This window comes from Falco naumanni, chromosome 3, assembly GCF_017639655.2.
Source record: "Falco naumanni isolate bFalNau1 chromosome 3, bFalNau1.pat, whole genome shotgun sequence".
Lineage (NCBI taxonomy): Eukaryota > Metazoa > Chordata > Aves > Falconiformes > Falconidae > Falco > Falco naumanni.
The window spans coordinates 13,071,258-13,086,524 of NC_054056.1; the positions used below are offsets into that span (position 1 = coordinate 13,071,258).

Genomic DNA, 15,267 nt, shown 5'->3' on the forward strand with positions numbered 1-15,267 from the left:
TGGGGGGGTGGTGATGCTGCTTAGTGGTGTGTTTATGTGGACGGTAATAGATGGTTGTAGCAAATTGGGTTAATGCAGCCGGCTGGTCGGGTGTCCCTTGGTCCATCTCTGTGATTTAGGAGTCCCCTCTGCGTGTCAAATGATGAGTCTCTGTCTGGCTCGGTTCAAGCCGCAAGATCCTCGCTGTGCCTGTCTCACTGCAGCCCGGGCCGTGTTCATCACTGCCACTGGCAAGTGTGCAGGAGGCTGCTGCATTGGTAGGGCTGGGTAGGAAATGCTCTTCCCAAGAAAAAGCCCTGATATTTCCAAAATTCCCCCCCCACACACACACACACAAAGGGAGGCCAGCCTGGTGGAATCAACCGTGAAAGAGAGCAAGGGAACAAGTTCAGTCTCAAATCAGCAAGACTCAGTGGGTCCAAGGGGATGCTCTGCAGCAGGCGTCATTCTTTCAGGAAATATTTATCTGATCTAAGTTTTCTGGTTTTGAAATTTCAGAATCAGTGTGTTCCTAAGAACCGTTTTGGTTGCCATTAATTGGCAATTTCTGGGAGAGTAATATTTCATTGCAAATCTGAGGGGCAAGCTGGAGGGATGGAGGGCTGGCTCCTGCCAGCGTTCCTGCTTCCCACCAGCTTTTTCCTGATAACATCGTTTTGATCGGGAGTGGACGAGGTTTCCACGTAGAGAGGGGGTCAGGAGGTGAGCATGACCTTGGCACTGAGCAGCCTCAAACCCACTCCAGCAGGCTTCGTGCTGGGATGCTGGGATCCTCCGGAGCACCTCCTCTCAGCGCCGAGAACAAAGTCCTGCCCTCCTCCGCAGGCAGGATGGCATCACGCGAACGAAGGCTGCAAACTCAATTAAACAAAGCATAAAGACAGCCAAATGCCTTCGTCTGCCCGGGCCAAGTCACTGGGCTGCTTTTAGGAACTGCTTTAAAGGCTGTAATCTACACCAAAGCCTTCGTTGATTCAAATGGGGCCAGAGCCAGGACCAGCTTTGGATGCTTTGCCGTGTTTTTAAGATTTTCCAGCGTTTGTAGTTACACACTCAAGGGGCTGGAGGCTGGGCCCACAGGGAAATTTTCCAGATGCTCAACACACACACACACACACAGCGTGGGTACCAGCCTGGTGGGCCCGCCTTGCCAGGAACCTGGGAAACAAAGATCTCACAGGCTGTAAACCACCAGTTTTTTAGAGCTCTAGCAAGTCTGCTGAACATCCCGGACCTGAGGCTTTTGGTGCTTTGAGGGTGAATGTTTGTGAAAGAGCACTCGTGCTGTTGTCCCTGTGATGCTGCGTTGCTTTCCTGGGCTTCTGCTGGAGGTAATTGGTTTGAAAAGTGTGTGGCTTCACAGGGGGGGACACTGGGGAAGAATCTGAGTGGTCAAACTTTTTAACAGTCCAAGCAATAGTGAACCCTTTTAGCAAGAGAGAGTCACGTACACAAGAATTGCTGCTGGAGGCGCTTCTGGGGGTCTCCAGCCCAACCTTCTGTGCAGAGGGAGGTCACCAGGGTGGTGGCAATGTTGAGGGCATATCGGGAACAGCTTCCCTTTCTCATCTGGATATTCCTTGCTATGGTATTCTCAGTGCTTACATTGGAGGAGGGCATCCCAAATTCAGACCCGTTCTGCAGGGGGGGCTGAAAGCCTGGATGCTTAAATGGCAGGTGGGAGCTTCACCTGGAGAAGCAAAAAGTGGGGAAGGTTTTAACCAAAGAAGTCAGTTTTCCGTCCGATACCCACATGCATTTGGACTCTGGGCTGGGTAAGAGCATGAAGAACTGGGGCTTTGAGGTCAGTGATGGGACCTGGCTTGGGGACAGCGGGACCCCGTTGCACAGTGACAGCCACCTGCTGGGGACCGTGTGGGACTGGGATGCCCTGTGGCAAGCAGGGAGGGCTGACTGGGGCTGGGTGTCCCTTGGGTGAGGTACTGGCGCAAGACATCCAGGTCCGTGGGGAAATGCAGTGAGTTGTCCTGGCTTTCCACCCTGCCCATGCTTGAGAAGCAGAGGTCATCTAAGCCCTGCGTGCCTAATGTGCTCCTGCCATTTCAGGCACACTGGGTTTTGGGTGCTGCTGGAGCCTGGATCCCAGCCTAGATGCCTCCAGGCCCTGTGGCTTCAAGGTCAAGGAATCCTTTGCTGTATGACAGCACCATCTTTGCTTCTGCACAGCATCACCCTTTTGGTCTGGCTGGAGCGAGCTGCTGGTGTTATGCAGGGCTTGAAGTGCAGGAGGAGCTCTGGGACCTCTGGGGAGCCCTGTACTGAGGGGTGTCCTGCTCTGGGGGATGCTCTGGTCCCACAGGGGATCCTGTTCCCCACGTAGTTCTCATGTGTTGGAGCTCCTTGGGTCACGCAGTGAGGCTGAGTTCCTGGGTGAAGGTAGTGGGAGAGAAACTTGCCCACTTAACCCTCGGTTTTCCAGATCTCTCTCCCCGTTTGCAGGGCAGTTGCAGGCATCCCCTGCCAGATGCTCTGTCAGCAACTTTCTCCCCCACATCTCCCCGTTTACTGCCCCGTCCCGTGGCCTCTGGACTAGCTGATGCCTTGCAGCATCACGGTGCATTTCCCTGCCACTCTGTCTTCAGGCAGGGTCATGCAGTTAATCCTGACCCCGGATCACAGCCGCTTCTGCATGTGGGTAATTGAAAATGCCAGAATTCCCTGCTGACTCTCCTGTAATAAAAGCAGTTCCCGCCGTCCGGTAACCTGATGCTCCGGGGACCAGGATCTGTCAGGAGGGCTCTGAGGAGATGCTGGAAAACTCCCAGCTGTTCTTTTTTTTTTTTTTTTTCTTTTCTTTTTTTTTCCTTTTTTTTTTCTTTTTTCCCCCCTGGGTAATTTCAGTGTTGCTGGGGAGACGCCACGGGCCGGGTTGGCTTTGCTCTCTCTCTGTCAAGAGTGTTTTCCAGAGCAAATGTTGACTTTGTCTGACATGACATGGGTTAGTGGTATTAAAGTGATCAGAGATAGAGGTTTTGCTGCCCGTAACCTGACTCTTCCAGCTAAGCCAGCAGAGGAATGGAGACACTTTGATTATACTGGGATCTCAATAGCCCTGACCCGCTGGCAGGCAGGGAGGGAAAAGCTGAGCCTGGTGGGGCTGGCAGGTGAAGGAGGCGGGGGGCTAACTGCAAAACAGGGGGCAGATTGCAATCGGGGAGCGTTTCAAATTAGTATAAAGACCATGAAAGAGAAGCTGTGGAGAGATCCTGGTGTCCCCCAGCAGGCGGTCCAGAGGCTGGAGCCACACAGTCCTACTGAACATTCCCATCAGATGACCAGGGAGCAGGACAGGAGATGCTGCCTGGGGAGTCTGAGACCCTGGGCTCCCCCTGTAGTGTTGCTCTGGCTGCTGGTGGTGTCTCGTCCGATTTTATTCCCTTTACAGCAGCAATCCAGCTTCCCAGCCTGTGCAGTGTGACCTTCCACGGCTTCACAGCAGCACCAGGGCTCTAGAGGCTCTGAAGTGGCCCTGAAGTGCTGTGGACATCATCTGGTGTAGCTGGAGATGGGCTTGTTCCACAGCATCATGTCACTGAGTCAGACCTACAAAAAAACGGTGGCAGCAGCCACTGGCAGTTGTGGTGGCCCAAGAGTCAGGACCTGACGCAGAAAACAGGCTGGTGCTATCAAAGCCTGGTAGAAACAGGATGCTTGTAGCCCTGATGGGTCCTTTGGGATGGGATGAAGCAGCATGCATGAGGGACCAGACTGTCATAGGGTTATGTTGCTCAGCATCTACAAGGAAGATGCTTCCTTGTTCTCCTCTTGTGTGTCCCCACACACTCATGTCTTTATTTGTGGTCTTTGTGTGCTGAAAAGGTAGGGGTGGGACAGGAGGGAGGCGACTCTTGGTAATATTGAAAAAGCAGGGCTGGGAGAAAGGTGACAGCCCCCAGATAGACGCTTTTGCTGTCTGAATAAAAGCAGCAGCTGCCCCAGCAGATGTCCTGAGGACTCCTGGTCATCTTGGGCCAGGCTGAGAAAACCTGGTGTCATGGGGATGGGTTGGAGGAAGAAGCACATGAGCTTCCTGAGGAAGCCTCTGAACAGCACAACTCAGAGGTGTAAAACCACCGAGGAAGATGGGCCTATTTATTTCTCGTTCACCTAATACAATTCTTCATTGTGTGATGCCCCCCTACTGCGTTTTGTCAGTTTTTTTCATAATGAATTGCCCTAAGCTTCACATAACAGTTTCACCAATTACACTAATTTGGGATGCGTCTCGGATCTCTCACCCCGCTTCCAGCAGGACACAGGGGGGTTATAGGGAACGCAGACACAGACTGGGTCTGGAGGCGTTTGTTCTGACCCTGCATCAGCCAGGAGTGAAGGAAGCAGCAGTTCTCTCCTCCCTTCCCTGAGCTGGGGGGGGAAACAGTTAAAAAAAGATGGTGAAGGTGCAGAATGGAGAGGGAACAGCAGCTCTGAGGACTGGGCTGAGTCAGAGGGGTGTTGTGGGGGACACACTCGGAGGAATATCAAACCTGAGCGAGGAGGAGGATGCTGTCTCTGTAATTACGAGGGATGGGTACGGGCTACTGAGAGCAGTTGGGAGGTTTCTGTTTGAAAAAGAGGTTAACAAAAAATTGCAAAAGGTTCAGAAGTCATCAGGTTGAAATGTGGGCTGATGAGTCTGTGAAGCACTCAAGAAGCTCGGTCAACTTAGTTAATAGAAAAAGAAGACAAAAGGATTTTCGTGATCTTTCAGTTCTTCCATGAGGACAGGATTCTGTTTCTAGACTCATCCTTCATTTAGCTAGCAAAACCAGAAAGGTTCCAGCAGTTGGAAGCTGAAGTCCATAAATTTCAACCTGAAAATAATACGTGCATTTTAGAACAGAGCAAGTAACCACGAGGAAAACCTCCCCAGAGGCATGGTGGGCTCATCATAATTCGAAGTCCTTGGAGAAGATGGGATGTCTTTCTATAACATATGCAGGAGGGTCAACCACAAGCGTTTCAGCTGTATTTAACTTGCTGCCTGGGTTCTGTTGCCAGTGCAGATGTTCAGGCCTGGGTGTTGCTGTAGCTTTTCCCAATTTTCGGCAAAGTTGACATGTTCTTGTGCTGTCTTGTCAAGCCACCCTGGATTTTGCAGTCAGCGTGACCTTCTTTCAGGTATTGCTGCAATTAGAAAGCACCTGTTTCTGCTGGAAAACTCAGATTTCTTTCCTTCTTGTCTTCTTCCCGTAATCTTTTTTTTTGTTGTTGTTTTGAGCAGGCAAGCCAAAAAGAAGGAACTATTTGGTGTGGAAATAAAATACTGGCTATAACAAGCCTTAGGCTTAGCAATGCTACCAACATGCCCCTTAGTCCGTACCTGAGATCGAACAAATCTTTAGTTAAAAGAATCCAAAGCCTCTCGTGGAGGGTTCAGCAACAGTTAAGCTGCCTCTGCTGCGATGGATTTATGCCACCTGGGGTCTCAGTTTTTCTTAGCAGAGGTTGCTTAACCCTGAGGGTGGTGGGCACGGAGCTCCCCGGTTCCTTGCCCACAGAGGTATTAATTAGCCTGCACGTCACAGCATCCTCACAGAGCAGCTCCCTCGGAGGAGGGAAAACTGGACGTGCTTTCAGGCAAGGATGTAAGCAGGTTAAAATAGGATCCCTTTCCTGAACAAATGGTCATTTCTTAATTATCTGGAAGTACATGCTGAGCACTGAGGAGCTGCTGCCTCTTGGCCTCAGGAGCAGCTGCATGCCTGGTGCAGAGCTGCGAGGGGCTCTGCCCCGCTGACCCTCCGCAGGGGCTGGCACGGACACTTTGTCCAGGTTCACATCTGCTGATCCCTGTTGGGGATTGTTAGCAAAAGTTTGGGTTTTTTTTCTTCTTGTGTTTTTTGGTTGTTTTTTTTTCCTTTTTATTTTTCCCTTTTTTTTCTTTAGAACACATGCCTTTTGTAATCCTGAATGTACCTCAGCTAGAGTGGCCAGGAAGGCAGGACATGGTGGGGCTCGTTTACAGTGCTGTGGCAGGGAAATATTGTGCTTTATGACCAAAAAATATATTTTTTGAGCTAATAAACAAAGACTAAAAGATACTAGTACAGAGAGGCTGCTAACTAGGCAAGCCCCATCCTTGGAAGCTTAAAGACTCTGCTAATAAACCTCCACCTTCCCTGATGTGGCGTCAGGACCGTTGTGTAGCAGAGGGTTGGACCAGAGACTCCAGGGGTCCCATCCCACCAGTACTTCTGGGATCTGGTGCTCCTGGGAACTGAAGGGTACAGTGGGAGAAGGGGGCGTCAATGCACAGGTGAATGCCTCCCCCATCAGCCCTCATGGCTCCACTCTGTGCTCGGTGTGGAGGCACCTGAGCCTCTCGGTTCATCCCATTCCCCAGCACAGTCCAGAATAGGATAAGATAGGGTAGGATAGGATGGGATAGGATAGGATAGGATAGAATAGAATAGAATAGAATAGAATAGAATAGAATAGAATAGAATAGAATAGAATAGAATAGAATAGAATAGAATAGAATAGAATAGAATAGAGAATAAAGTAAGAATAGAATGGTATAGAGTATTAAGTAAGAATAGAATAGAATGGAAGAACAGAACAGAATAGAATGGAATGGAATGGAATAGAATGGAATAGAATAGAATAGAATAGAATGGAATAGAATGGAATAGAATGGAATGGAATAGAATGGAATAGAAAGGAATAGAGAATAGAGTAAGAATAGAGTAGAGTAAGAATAGAATAGAACAGAACAGAATAGAATAGAATAGAATAGAAATTTCAGTTGGGAGGGACCTGCAATGATCATCTAGTCCAACTGCTTCAGCTAGACATGGATAATGCACCCAAGCTGATTACCCAGCCCAGAAACACTGACCTGGGAGGTGCTGGAGCACCATGGTGCCTGGGTTACGCCTGTCTGGCCAGTAGACTTAGTCCACACCATGGCTCTGGTACAAAGCACGGCCAGAAGAGGACAGGATGCCTGTCCTTGCCTGTTACCTTTTTGCTGGATCAGACCATTCGTTGAGGTTGTCTGTTGACGGTCTCCACCTTGACATCAGAAAGACCAACCTTGGGGGAGGCTGAAGTATTGTCCTCGGTGCTGGGGAAGGTCAACTGCTCAACAGGCTGAGCAGCCTTGTGGCTCTGGACCCTCTCTTGCCAAACTCTTGTTGTGACTCTACGTTTCCATCCCAGTAGGTGTCTGGGTTTTCCTGGGAGGCAGTCAGTCAAGTGGGATGTAAGATCCCAAACTTTCCATGGAAAGCACCTGAATATGCTGTGCGGTGTGAGTTGAGACCTTCTAGGCTGGACATGTCCACCTTGTGGCATCAAGCCAGCATGGTTTGTGAGAACACTGCTGGTTTAGCTGTCATTAGAGCCTTGGCAAAACTCGGTGGTTTTACCTGTGTGCCCTTCAGGGATATTATGGGTATGCAGTTCTGCTGGCCAGACCTGAGGGTGGCATATGTCTTAAGCCCCATCCTTCCCTAGTGTTTCCACTAGCTGAGCTCAGGCAGCCTCTTGCACCCTGTGTGGGCCACAGAAAAGCCAGAGAAGAGCAGCTGACATCCCCAGGGATTTATCCTGCAGAGCTGCCCCTGTGCCAGGGAAGCCTGCTCAGCTCCTGGTGGATTAAGGTAAACTGCCGAAGGGCCAAGCCACGGATCTGGCTGTGATCAGCGCTGGGTGGCCGTGTGGAGGCTTGGGGTGATGATGGAGGAAGTATCCCTCGCATCCCACCAGTGCTTCTGCCCCGGAGGGGTCATCACGTGGGACACGGCGGCTGCCTCCCCTCCCCGTGTGCTACAGGTTTTGCTGCAGCAGGGGACAGGTCATCTGCCTTTTTACCTTAGTGGATTTTCATTAAGCTTGTTTTACACTCCAGTGGTGGTTTTGGCTTGGTTTATTTCTCCAGCAATTTGGAGAAGCCACAGGGCTCCGCTGAGAGGAATCCGAAGAATTTGAGGCCGTCCCAGATAAAGAGGATCTAGAAAAGTGCCTTTCAAGGCCTCAGATGATTCATTTTGCCTCCAAGTGATGTGAGGCTCAAGGGTTTCAGTCATGAAAAGTAAGTTCCCATCTGCTGTGGAAATGAAGCTCTGTTTTAATTATCGCATTGTCGCTGCACCTGTACACCTGGAGACACCATCAGGATAAACCTCCCTCCTGGAAACGGTCACTAAATCCGTGAGAATTGCCCGATGGCACAAATCGCCTGGTGCTAAAGACCGTTTCCACCGTTGGAAACGGCCTCTAAAGCTCTGTTTCTTTTGTCCTACGGGAACAAAGAGGAGTCAGGGTTTGTGGAAGAAGGTGACTGATTCCACAGGGCCAGGTTAAATGCTGCTGCTGAATCTTGGTGTCTGCAGCCCAGCTGTGCTCTAGCCGGTCCTAGGAAGGGCTTGGCACAAAGCAGGCTGGAAAAAACAAAGGCTTTTCTATTATTTTGGTCCTTTTTGCAGTTTTTTAAATCTTCTCTTTGAACTACTCAGAAACCCAACAGAGGGAACCTATGTATAGTTTGTTCAGAAGCAACAGTTCAGGCAAGTCAGCTTAGATATTTTGAGACTCTTACCATCTTTGCTCAGCTGAGTTCATCACGTGTCAGAAAGTGTATCTCTCTCACGGTCTTTTCTGTTGTATTTGTCACTTCACCATGTCCTGTGGCAGAAAAAGCTCTTTCTGCATCATAGTTCAGGCTGGTCACAAAGTGCTTGATGCTTCTGTCAGAGCCGGAGCACACCTTGTGATGAGAGTAGCACCAGGCAGTGCTATCCCAAATGGGATGCTCTTTGTTCACTTCAACTGTTTTCATCTCCTTCCTTTTTATTACATTACCTGCATTAAATACTGCTGGGGGGCTGAACTCCTTAGCACAGTCTCTGCCACTGAAAGTGCTCAGTGAAATTTGGGAAAACAGGCAGGGAGTGAAATTGAGACAGGATGGCTATCCTCATTTTCCAGGTAGAACATGGCAGTGCAGAGGGATAATGTGGATTTGTACAAGGTCTCCCATGTGGATGTGGGGCCAGAGCAAACTGAAACCAGGACCTTCCAGCTTTGGAAGTGGTGAAGAGTCAGAAGCTTATAGGTCTTCACTAGCTTTGACACTGACCAGGAAGGAACCATTTGCTCCAGGGTAAGAGCTGCCTGATCCCAGCTGCCGGAGTGTTTGTGTCACTGGCTGGCTAGAAGCTTTTCCCTCTGACTGGGCTTGAGAAAGTCACTCTGAGGTTTGGCTGATTCCACTAAACCAGTTTCAAACTCAAGACACCCAGTCCCAGCCCATTCCTGATGGATGGAACTGGGAGCCTCTCACCTGTGGTGAAGATGTGTGACCAGGACCATGTTTCGTGGCATTGCTGGGTATTGTGCTCCCTTGGCATGAGTGCAGGCAAAAAACTCATGAGGCCACACCTGGGGTAGCGTGTCCACTGTGGGGCTCCCCAGTACTCCAGAGGCATCAACAAACTGGAGCAGGTCCAGGAGGAGGATCACTGGGATGGGCTGGGGGGTGTAGCACGAGGCGTGAGGGTTAACAGAGCTGGGTTTGGCCAGCCTGGAGAGGAGGAGGCTGAGGGGCACCTCGCTACAGTCTTCCACTTCAAAGGGGAGTTTGGAGAGAAGACAGAGCTGGAAAGATGCACAGTGAGGGGACAGGAGTAACGGGCACAAGGGATAATGAGGGAGGTTCCAATGGGATGTAAGGAAAAGCTGCTTCCTCAGGAGAGCGAGGCAGCTGAGGACTGGTACCCGGAGAGCCCGTGGGATCCCCATCCTTGGGCATACTCAGATCTCAACTCAACGCAGTCCTGAGCAAAACGATCTGACTTGGAAATTACTTTGCAAGCCAGTTGGACTGGAAACCTCCAGAGGTCACTTCTGACCTAAATCTTCCTGTGATTTTATTATTGTGCATTTCCCTGACATCTGTGATAACAAGAGTGGTTACTGAGGAGATGCGATGGTGGAGGTTCCTGCCTATCCAGAGCCACTCCTTTGCCCCAGGTGTAGGAAAAGTGCTGAAATTGCTGTAGTCGTTCATCTCACCTGCCTCCTCCCCATTAGGCTCGTTAAGGCTCGTTAGAGGAGCCCCACCTCATCCATTTGCTGTTTTTTTCTGAGCCAGACAGGGCAGGTTCACCAAGTCCACAGCTGCCTGGGCTGTGGCTGGGCACAATTGATTTATACACCAGCGAGGTGCCCTAGCTGTTATCTTTTGTAGTTTCCTGGGCATGGTCTGGAGAAGCAGGAGATGCCCTGTGGAAGCCATGAGCTCCCAGGCTGGTGTGCAGAGGTGGAAGAAGAGCATCTCAGAGAACCTCAGCCCTACCTGGAGAGAGCTGAATCTGAGGAGCTTCTCCAGCTGCAAGACCAACCATTGAACCTGTGTCTAAAGCCTGGGACGGTGCCATATCCCAGATCTGGGGGGGGGACAGCTGTGGGTGAATGTGGTCTGTGTCCTGGAATAGCTGGGATCAGTTCCCAGCGTGTGTGCAGCTCAGGTGTGTCAGGGTTGTGTACTCGACTCTGTCCAGTCCTAATCCCTGTTGCAGGGTGACCTGGAGCTTGGTGAAATGTTCCTTCCAAGCCCTTTCTCCGCAGAGAGAGATGTGTTTGTCTTGGAGATAGCAGATGTCCTACGAAATCTGTATCAACAAGGCAACGGCAAGCTCTGGCAAGAGCTGACAGGCTCCAGTAATGTTACCTGTGTTTTATCTTAACATCAGTGTGAGAAATCCCAGGAGTCTGTGAATATGGGCCCTGAAGTGGTGGGACTGGGACATTAAGGTGGGAGAGAGGCAGTGCTGTATGGCACAGAGCAAGGGAAGGTCTGAGATGATACAGAGAGTTTCAGACTGGTGGGTGATGGGGCTTGGATTAGCCAGAAGTGGGCAGAGGGATTGGCATTTGGGAGGAGGTGAGGCTTTGGTCTCAAGATCTAGAATCATGGGATGGTTTGGGTCAGCAGGGACCGTTAAAGATTATCTAGTCCAACCCTATGTTGTGGACAGGGACATCTGTCACTAGATCTGGTTGCTCAAAGCCCCGTCCAGCCTGACCTTGGAACACTTCTGATGCTGGAAATTCTCTGCCCTCGTTCAGTTTTTTGGAAGTGCTGGACCATCCTAGAGATGGCCAACGCTTACTGAGCCTGGACCCACATTGCACCTTCCTTCAAGAGAGGGGGGACCCAAGGAGATGAAGGGTGCACCAGTGGGGTGGCAGGTTTTGCTTTACCCATACCCAGCCCCCTGCTCCTGTTGGCACACGTGTTGAACGTCCTGGGAGCTACAGCACTCTGGATCCAGGAACCCAGTGGTGAAGTGCAGGGACGCTGCATCAGAAAAAATAGCTTTTGTTGGTATGTTTTGGGAGGGGTGGCTCAGCTGTAAGTCATTACAGTTATATGCCAGGGCATGCTGCAGCCATGCTGGTCCAAGTAGCGCAGTCCTCCCCCTGCCCTGTCTGCCGTCCTCGGCTGGCGTGGTTTCTGTCGCTGCCCGTGATGCCAAGGGAAACCAGACTGGAGATGGGCGAGGGGAGCTTTGCTTTGTGCGCCGCTCCTCCGAGCTGTTTCTCAGAGCTGTCAAATGAGTTGTTCTTCTATGAAATATTGAAAGGGTTGGACCTGGTAAAAGCCCTTCTGAGCGCAAGCCTTTCTGCATCCATTTGTAACCAGGCCTGGCATGCAGGTGATGGGGAAGCTTTCTCGCTACCACTTTGCAGTCCTCTCCCACCCCTGAGGCTTCCCCTCTGCCCTGGAGCTGCTGAAGCGGTGCCTCTGCGCTGGCAGGCGTGCCAGGGCGCACGCTGTGCTGGGGTTAGCACTCTCCAAGGCTGGCTTGGTGCTGGGTGAGGTCTGGGATGACCGCCGGAGCGCCGTCCGTCCGTGGAGGCTGTGCCGGCAGCAGGCTGGGCAGGGACACGTGCTCACCCCATCTCGGATGCACTGAAGAGGAGGCAACAGGGACATGGGTGTGCATCAGCCCCTCCAGCAAGGGTGGGCAGCTGCAGGCTGATAGCTGCCATGCTGTGGCATCTCTGCCAGCAGTACCTGAGCCATTAAAAGAAGTCCAGGCTGCTTGTTCACCTGCCCTGGTGCACAGCCAGCAGGACCAGAGCTGGTCAGGGGTTCCCACGGAGGTGGCAGCTCCACGCTGTGCTCCCTGCCGCACGGGCTTGTTAGCACAGGTCCCTGGAGGACAGTTTTCCCACAGCGCGGCACCAGCCAAGGCTGCCCTGATCCTACCTGGCCATGCGTCAAGCCACGTAGGCGATGCAGGGCTGTGCAGGGGGTGGACAGCTGGCTTGGATGGCTGAGGAGCTGCTGGAAGGTCCCATTGTGCTCAGTGGGACAAGTGGCGTCTGTGGGTGTGCTATTTCCAGGGCACTGCGACGAGGCGGGCGACTCACCATTGTCAGCGTGTCAGGTCAGGTTTGCCTTGCATGCTCAGGCTGCTGTACGCACCTCCCTTGATTGGCATGTGCAACTTGCAGACCCAGCACACTGAGGCGGAGAGGAGCTGCTCGCTTCCTGCATCTGCCTGTGCCTTGCAAAGCTTCTCTAGGCAAATGTAAAAATCTAAACCCCCCCCATTTCCCGGTGGCAAGCAGGGAGGATTGCATGTTGCTGGGCTGGTAGTACTTTTTCCAGGGGAACAAGGTTGTGTTTGCTCCAGCCCTGAGCTCGTTTTGCCTGGGAACAATCTGTTTTCCTGCCCGAGATGCTGTCCTACGTGTTTTATAATTACAAACTCTTAATGAGCAGTGGAAACATTTTGTTCTCCTTTAACTGCTCCCTACAAACAGCAAAAGCCGGGATCTCCTGACCCCTGGACAGCCCTGCCACTGCTGGAAGCAAATTCAGTAGCTCCAAACAGCAATAATACACAATAAAAACCAGGGGATGCAGGTCCTGCCCATGCAGGCATCTGACTGAGGCCTCTCTCTTGCTCTCTCTTCCAGCTCCTTCAGCTGTGTCCATCATGCACCAGGTCAGCCGCACTGTGGACAGCATTACCCTCTCATGGTCTCAGCCTGACCAACCCAACGGAGTCATCCTGGATTATGAGCTGCAATATTATGAGAAGGTACCGCAGGACCTTGGCAGGGTTCACCCCTAGGTGTCTGGGAGAGGAGGTGGTGTAAGGCATCGCCTAAGGGCGTAACACCGGGCTACGGCAGTTGGTTGATCCGTAGGTTATGTCTCTTGCTGCGGGTGGCAGTGACTGGAACCCTTTGGAGTCCAGCGGTGGTTCCAGTGACCGTGCTGCGAGTGTGGAAGATCTACTGGTCTTTCAGGAGGAGCTTCTCCCTTCACCTCTCCAGCCCCTGTGGCAGGTGGACCCATTGCAGGGAGAGCTGGGTAGCCAGGGCCCAGGGTCTAATTTGTCCCTTTTTGCCACTGAGGCATTAGTGGGGAATGGGGATGGTAGGGAGCGTCTGGATCCCATCCAGCATCCCAGGCTGGACCACACCAGCTGAGTGTCTGGTCTTGGAAGTTTGATATAATGCTCTCCATCGGTGCTTTTACACCAAAGAGGAGTTGGGCATCTCTGTGCAGCAGCCTGTAGCCGGGTGTTGTACCAGGGAGAAGCTGTCCCATACTCCCATGGAGGGTACCTACTGCCCCACAGAGTCAGGGGAGGCTGACACGGAGGGGTCCCACAACTCGGGGGACATGAGGAACATGCCCCTTCCACCTCCCCCCTGCCCCGGCAAGCAGAGGGAGTGCAGGCCAGGGCTGGGCCAGGGTGTCCATCCCATGGGGCTGGAATTGTGTGGCTGCTGAGGGACCTGAAGACCACGCTGATGTCAACCAGGACTTGCCAAGCTCTGGCTGCCTGGTGAACTTCATCCGTGCTACCTGGGGGAGGTGGGGAGCAGGAGATTTCTCCTTCCAGAAATCTGCCCCCTTAACACAAGAGCTTATAAACTATACATTAAAAATTGCAAACTAACTAATTAAAAAGCTTTACGATTAAATGGAACTGAAAATATTTTTCCCAGCAGTTGCCGGAAGAAATTATTAATCCCCCCACCACTGCCTGCCTGTGACCTATTTTCTCATCACCAAGAGCCTGAGGGAGAACAGGGAAGGGGGGGGAGCTTCTTTGTAAGCTGTTAAATAGGTCCTGACCTATATTGCATAAATCACAGCCATTTATTTGACCCTTGGAAATGATCCCAGAATACGTGGCAAGATGGATGAGTAGGACAAGGGAGATCTGGAAAGCAAAGAGGGGTCCTTTCCCTGGGTGCCCTCAGCATAGAGGGAGAAGATCTCGGGGAGCTCAGAGGATTCTCCTCTTTCTTTCTCTTAATCTCTCCCCCTCTTTGTTTTGTTCCCCTCCCCTCTGTTTTCGGGGGGGGGGTGGGGGTGGCGCTGCAAATAAAATGGGAGTTTTTGTCTAAAGGGGAAGCTGCTCTTCATGGCTGCTCTTTGCAGTCGACCTGGAGGTGAGCGTCTGCTTGCCCCGTTGGTTGTCAGAGCGTAGGACACAGCCCGTCCCTGGTGATGGGGACAGGTGGTCCACAGCATGCTCAGGGAACGGTGCGGTACCAGCCCTGACGGGGAGCGCAGCGCAAGCAGCCCCACGTGCTCGTGCTGAGGCTGTTCTGTCCCGGTATTTCATAGAATCACAGAATGGGTTGGGTAGGACCCCTAAAGGCCATCTGGTCCACCCCCCCTGCCATCAGCGGGGACATTTTCTACTCAGGCAGGTCACTCAGAGCCCCGTCCAGCCTGGCCGTGAGTGTTCTCAGGGATGGGGCATCCACCACCTCTCCAGGCAACCTGTGCCAGTGTTCCACCACCCTTGCCTTAAAGAATTTCTCCCTTATATCTAGTCTGAATCTACTCTCCTTCAGTTGAAAACCATTACCCCTTGTCCTATCGCTACAGGTCCTACTAGAAGTCTGTCCCCATCTTTCTTATAAGCCCCCTTTAAGTATTGAAAAGAGTGATAAGGTCTCCCTGAGCCTGCTCTTCTCCAGGCTGAGGAACCCCAGCTCTCAGCCTGTCCTCATAGGAGAGGGGCTCCAGCCCTCGGATCATTTCTGTGGCTTCCTCTGGACCCGCTCCAACAGGTCCGTGTCTTCCCTTCCCTGAGGTGCTAGGACTCCAGAGCTGGATGGGTTCAGGGGGTTCTCACAAGAGCGGAGCAGAGGGGCAGAATCCTTTGAACCTCTCGGGATACTTTTTTGCTGGTGCTCTGGCTGAAGGAGAAAGGCATGTCTTTATCTCTCCCCCCAACCCAACGTGTACATCGT

At 52.0% G+C, this 15,267-nt stretch overlaps 1 protein-coding gene across 4 annotated transcripts in view; it reads left to right on the forward strand.

Moving 5' to 3' along the window:
• Positions 1–15,267, forward strand: part of EPHB2 (EPH receptor B2) — a 129,626-nt gene that overhangs the window by 91,240 nt on the left and 23,119 nt on the right. For all 4 annotated transcript variants that reach the window (XM_040587404.1, XM_040587406.1, XM_040587405.1 and 1 more), the window contains exon 6: positions 12,961–13,085. In XM_040587404.1, coding sequence (XP_040443338.1) covers positions 12,961–13,085 — 125 coding nt within the window. The remainder of the gene's footprint in view (positions 1–12,960; positions 13,086–15,267) is intronic.